This window comes from Triticum urartu, chromosome 1A (assembly GCF_056163025.1).
Source record: "Triticum urartu cultivar PI428250 chromosome 1A, HENAU_Tu73, whole genome shotgun sequence".
Classification (NCBI taxonomy): Eukaryota; Viridiplantae; Streptophyta; class Magnoliopsida; order Poales; family Poaceae; genus Triticum; species Triticum urartu.
In genome coordinates this window covers 160,002,331-160,006,791 of record NC_141873.1, presented here as the reverse complement: position 1 = coordinate 160,006,791, position 4,461 = coordinate 160,002,331, and the positions used below count along the sequence as shown (strand labels likewise).

Sequence of the window (4,461 nt, the reverse complement as noted above, 5' to 3'; positions counted from 1 at the left end):
CCCGTTCCCAGAACGCTGACAAGCGGATACTCGATAGATGCACAAGGTTATCGATAGGGGTATTCAGATGACAAGGAACTGCAAGGCAGTAAGCTGAAAGGATTCTCGGAACAAAGGAGACCAGTTTAGGGCATCTTGTAATAACAAGAGCAACAAGGAATGATTGTATGAATGACAAGTGTATGTAGTTATCCATAAGGATATATCAGTGGTAGGGAACTGCAAAGAAGTGGGCACAGGGTCTCAGGACTCATCGAGGAGTATCTTCAGAGTCTTCTGATGAAACAGTCGGTCATCTGTGGTGAAGGGCTCTCCGGGATGATGTGGTTACGAGAACCTAATGTCAAGTTAGTAAAAATTTAACCCGAAAGGAAGAGAGATCAGAGTCCCAGAGTATAGACGAGGAGTAAAAGATCCTAATACCACCCAATGGTGACGTGGGCCCATAAGACACACAGCCATGTTAGTAAAAGTTTTTTAGTGACTAGACTCAACTTCGTCCGAGGAGTTGGAAAGGGGGATCCTACAGGCAGTCGTCTCCGATACCAACTTGTGACGCCCTCGATTTGACCGTACACTAATCATATACGCAAATGTGTATGATCAAGGTCAAGGACTCACGGGAAGATATCACAACACAACTCTAGACACCAATTAAAATAATACAAGCTTTATATTACAAGCCAGGGGCCTCGAGGGCTCGAATACATAAGCTCGAATACACAAGAGTCAGCAGAAGCAACAATATCTGAGTACAGACATGAGTTAAACAAGTTTGCCTTAAGAAGGCTAGCATAAAACCAACATCGATTGAAAAGGCAAGGCCTCCTGCCTGGGAATCTCCTAACTACTCCAAGTCGTCAGCGGTCGTCGCGTAGTAGTAGGCACCCTTGGGGTAGCAGTAGTCATCAGTGGCGTTGTCTGGCTCCTGGGATCCGTCAACTGGTCATAACAATTGGGTATGGGGGAAAAAAGAAGTAGCAAAGCAACCGTGAGTACTCATCCAAAGTACTGGCAAGACTTACATCAGATCTAAACTAAGTATGCATCTGTATCAAAGGAATGGGTTGTATATGTGGACTGGGCTGCAGAAATGCCAGAATAGAGAGAAGGCCTAGTACTATCGAAGAGTAGCATCTTCTGGAAACCACCATCTTGCAGCAACAGGAGGGAGTAGAGTAGCATAAAGTAAAGTAGTAGTAGTGTTATCAACCTCGGCCAGAGATCCTTTCTCGACTCCCTGCGAGAAAGCAATCCCAGAGCCATACTATCCAGTTATCATCACAATCCAATTCTCATCACCATCTAGTTCTCATCACAGGTATCCAGTTCTAGTTGTATCGATCGGGATACAACTCCAAGTGCTCGTTACCGTAGGACATGCTATCGATAGATGTTTTCTTCCCTGCAGGGGTGCACCAACTTACCCATCACGCTCGATTAACTCCGGCCGGACACACTTTCCTGGGGCATGCCCGGCCTCGGCCAAACAATACGCCGCAACCCGACCTAGGCTTAATAGAGAGGTCAGCATGCCGGACTAAACCTATGCCCCCAGGGGTCATGGGCCATCTCCCCGGGAACTCCTGCACGTTGCGTACGCGGCCGGTGAGCAGACCTAGCTACCTCCTTCAACAAGGTAGGTGCTTACCAGTCCAACCCGTCGCGCGCCACTCAGTCGCTGACGCCTATTAAGTTTCGGCTGATGCATACGACGCAGAACTCCCATACTATGCCCTCGTGATGGTTAGTGCTATCAGGCCAGAGGCCCCTCGGATCAAATATCCAAATCGTAGTGGATTAGGAGCACGCGGTAACGAGCAGAGACTCACGATCGATGTGACCCCGTCGCCCCGTCTCGAGTACTTGTGGCAAGGGCTGAGAATGCCTGGCCACGCTTCGTAAGTATCTCGCGGGCACCCTCCAGGTCAACCCGCCTCCACATCACTCGCTATGAAGCTCGCATAGGTACCCCTCAGGGCCTACCCGTCTTTAGTAACATGGTTCGGTTGTAAAGTCATAGTAACCATAGTAACTATGTGTCTAACACCAAAGGTGAAACCCGATGAATCACCCTCGGAGAATTCCACTCAATGTTATCATCAAGGTGAATGTAAGAGGATCCACCCTCGAGGTTCACACTTGAGGGGTTGCACGACAGAGCCGTATCGGAAGTGGTTAAGGAGGAAATCACCCTCGATGACCACAGCCGATTAGCTACACCACAGAGGTCTCATCAGGAGTGATGTATGAGGTTCCACCCTCGACACTCGATGGTAACTCTGCAGAGTCATTCAACTAGGGGGGGTGCGGTGTCGGGGCCTGGACGTCGATCACATTGATCGAGTCATCGAACATAAAGCGAGGCAACTGGGACAAGGTGGGGGTCACTGATTGATCACTAACCAACCTATACTAAGCAGTTTAGGACAAGCAGGTAAGGTATGAAAACAGGTAACAACAACAGGCTATGCATCAGAGTAGGACCATACAGAAAGTAGTAGCAGTTCTAATGCAAGCATGAGAGGGAGAGAAATGGGCGATATCAGAATGCTCAAGGGGGGTTTGCTTGCCTGGTTGCTCTGGCAAGGAGGGGTCATCGTCGACGTAGTCGATCACACGGGCAACATCGGTCTCGGGGTCTACCGGAGAAGAAGAGGGGGAGAAATAGTAAATACGGGGCAAACAAGCATCACAAAAAAAATATAACAAGACAAACCGCGGTGCCAGGGGTGACCTAACGCAGTACTAGGCGATACTGGTGAAGGGGGGAAACATCCGGGAAAGTTTTCCTAGCGTTAGGCATTTTCAGACAGATGAAACGGAGGGGGACAATTGTAGATTTTCTATGCTAGGGACATGTGGCGGACGAACGGGCTGGGTAACCGGGTTCATCTCGTCGTTCTGAGCAACTTTCATGTACATAGTTTTTCGATCCGAGCTACGGTTAATTTTATAAGTTTTTTCAAAGTTTTAAATAAATTCTTAAATTTCTGGTTTATTGTAATTTGTTTTAAACCGAGTTGACCAAGTCAACTTTTACTAGTCAAAAGGGCAGAGTGTGGGCCACATGTCATAGTTTGTACCTAAACAAATAAATAAAACTAATCTAATTGAAAGGGACCCACATGTCATCTACACATAGGCTAATCTATCCACTAATTAAAACTACTAGCTAAACCAGGAAGGGCTGGCCACTAATGGGAAGAACCCAGCCGGCCACGCGCACGACACACACACACAGAACACGCAACACAAATGCTAGAGGTTAAAAATGTTCTCTATTTAACACAAGATAGCAACTTATGATTTTCATAGGATTTAATCCATGTACAAGTGGATTTGGTCCAATGGAAACATTTGAGCCTTGTCAAGTGTACTACCTACTCATATTATTTTTACACATATTAACAACTGTTTAACCACTGATTAGGGGTTGTTTAGGGGCTTAGTCAACATAGAAATCCAAAAGCTAACTAGTAGCAGCTACAGTAGATAGTAGTAGTATAATAGAGCAGCGAGCAGCGTGGGTAGTGGCATGGCTCGGGCGCCATACGCGGGTGGGCGCGGCAGCCGCAACGGCAGGCGAGGCCATACTCGGGCGGGCGCGGGGTGCGGCTCAATGGGTGCGGTGAGGCTGGCCGACAGCAGCAGGCACAGCCATGGGCGAGCAGGCAGCGGCACGCTGTGCCATCAGGGGCGAGCAGCGAGGACGCAACAACAGTAAAGCATCAGCAGCAGCCGAGCAAGCGCGGGGGTGGCTCGGGCGCGGCCGGCGCGAGGACTAGGCGGCAGCGGCAGGCGCGGGCCACAGCAGCAGCAGCGTCGCAAGAAAAGCAGCGCAGTAGCTGCACGCATGTACGCGTACGCGGGAGTTCGAGCACGATGGTGATGGCGGCCTACGGCATGCAAACGAAGGGGAGGGACAGTGGGATTGGACGGGCGGCTCACTGGGATCCTGTAGGGGTGCAAAGGCGGGCTCTGGGAGGATCGACAACGCCGAAGTCATTGATGAACGACGATGTCCGAAGGAGGAAGGAGAGCTCAATCCCCGCGATGTGGGGCTCTCCATCTTGGTCTCGTGGTTCCAGGCGATGAAGCAGACCACGGCGGGGTGGAGGGACATGTCCTTAGGCATCGGGGAGGAGGGTAGCCACGCCTGTGAGGGAAACCATGGCGACGACGGCATTGGACGTGGTTGGATCTGGAGGAGGGGGTGTAGCGAGAGGGGGAGAGGAGGAGGGGGAGCGCGAGGGCAAGTGGGGAGGGCTCGGCGCAGCTATATAGGGCAGGGGAGCCAGGGATGCTCGATGCGTGCGGCACCGGCCATGGAGATGGCGCCACGGCTGCCCTGGCTGCTCCTGTAGCTGGTAGGAGAGGATTGGGGGTGGGCTGGGCCAAAACTACTACCTTAAGGCCCAGAGGCATAGTGATAGGTTTCCCTTTTTTCAGTTTACTTTA

The 4,461-nt window shown here is 50.7% G+C and overlaps 1 protein-coding gene across 1 annotated transcript; it reads right to left on the bottom strand.

The window, feature by feature from the left end:
- Positions 1–847: 847 nt before the first annotated feature.
- Positions 848–4,138, bottom strand: LOC147990446 (uncharacterized). Its single transcript, XM_087528295.1, has 3 exons — positions 3,952–4,138; positions 2,574–2,642; positions 848–942 (listed from the first exon to the last, which is right to left on the bottom strand). The coding sequence occupies exons 1-3, from the start codon at positions 4,136–4,138 to the stop codon at positions 848–850; spliced, it is 351 nt and encodes a 116-aa protein (XP_087384421.1).
- Between the last annotated feature and the right edge of the window lie 323 nt (positions 4,139–4,461).

Excerpts from the sequence above, each read along its gene's own strand:
- LOC147990446 (XM_087528295.1), bottom strand. The coding sequence starts at position 4,138 with ATGCCTAAGGACATGTCCCTCCACCCCGCCGTGGTCTGCTTCATCGCC. Across the intron at positions 2,643-3,951 it reads TGCACCCCTACAGGATCCCA|ACCCCGAGACCGATGTTGCC; the intron begins GTGAGCCGCCCG and ends CTTCTCCGGTAG. Across the intron at positions 943-2,573 it reads CTCCTTGCCAGAGCAACCAG|TTGACGGATCCCAGGAGCCA; the intron begins GCAAGCAAACCC and ends TGTTATGACCAG.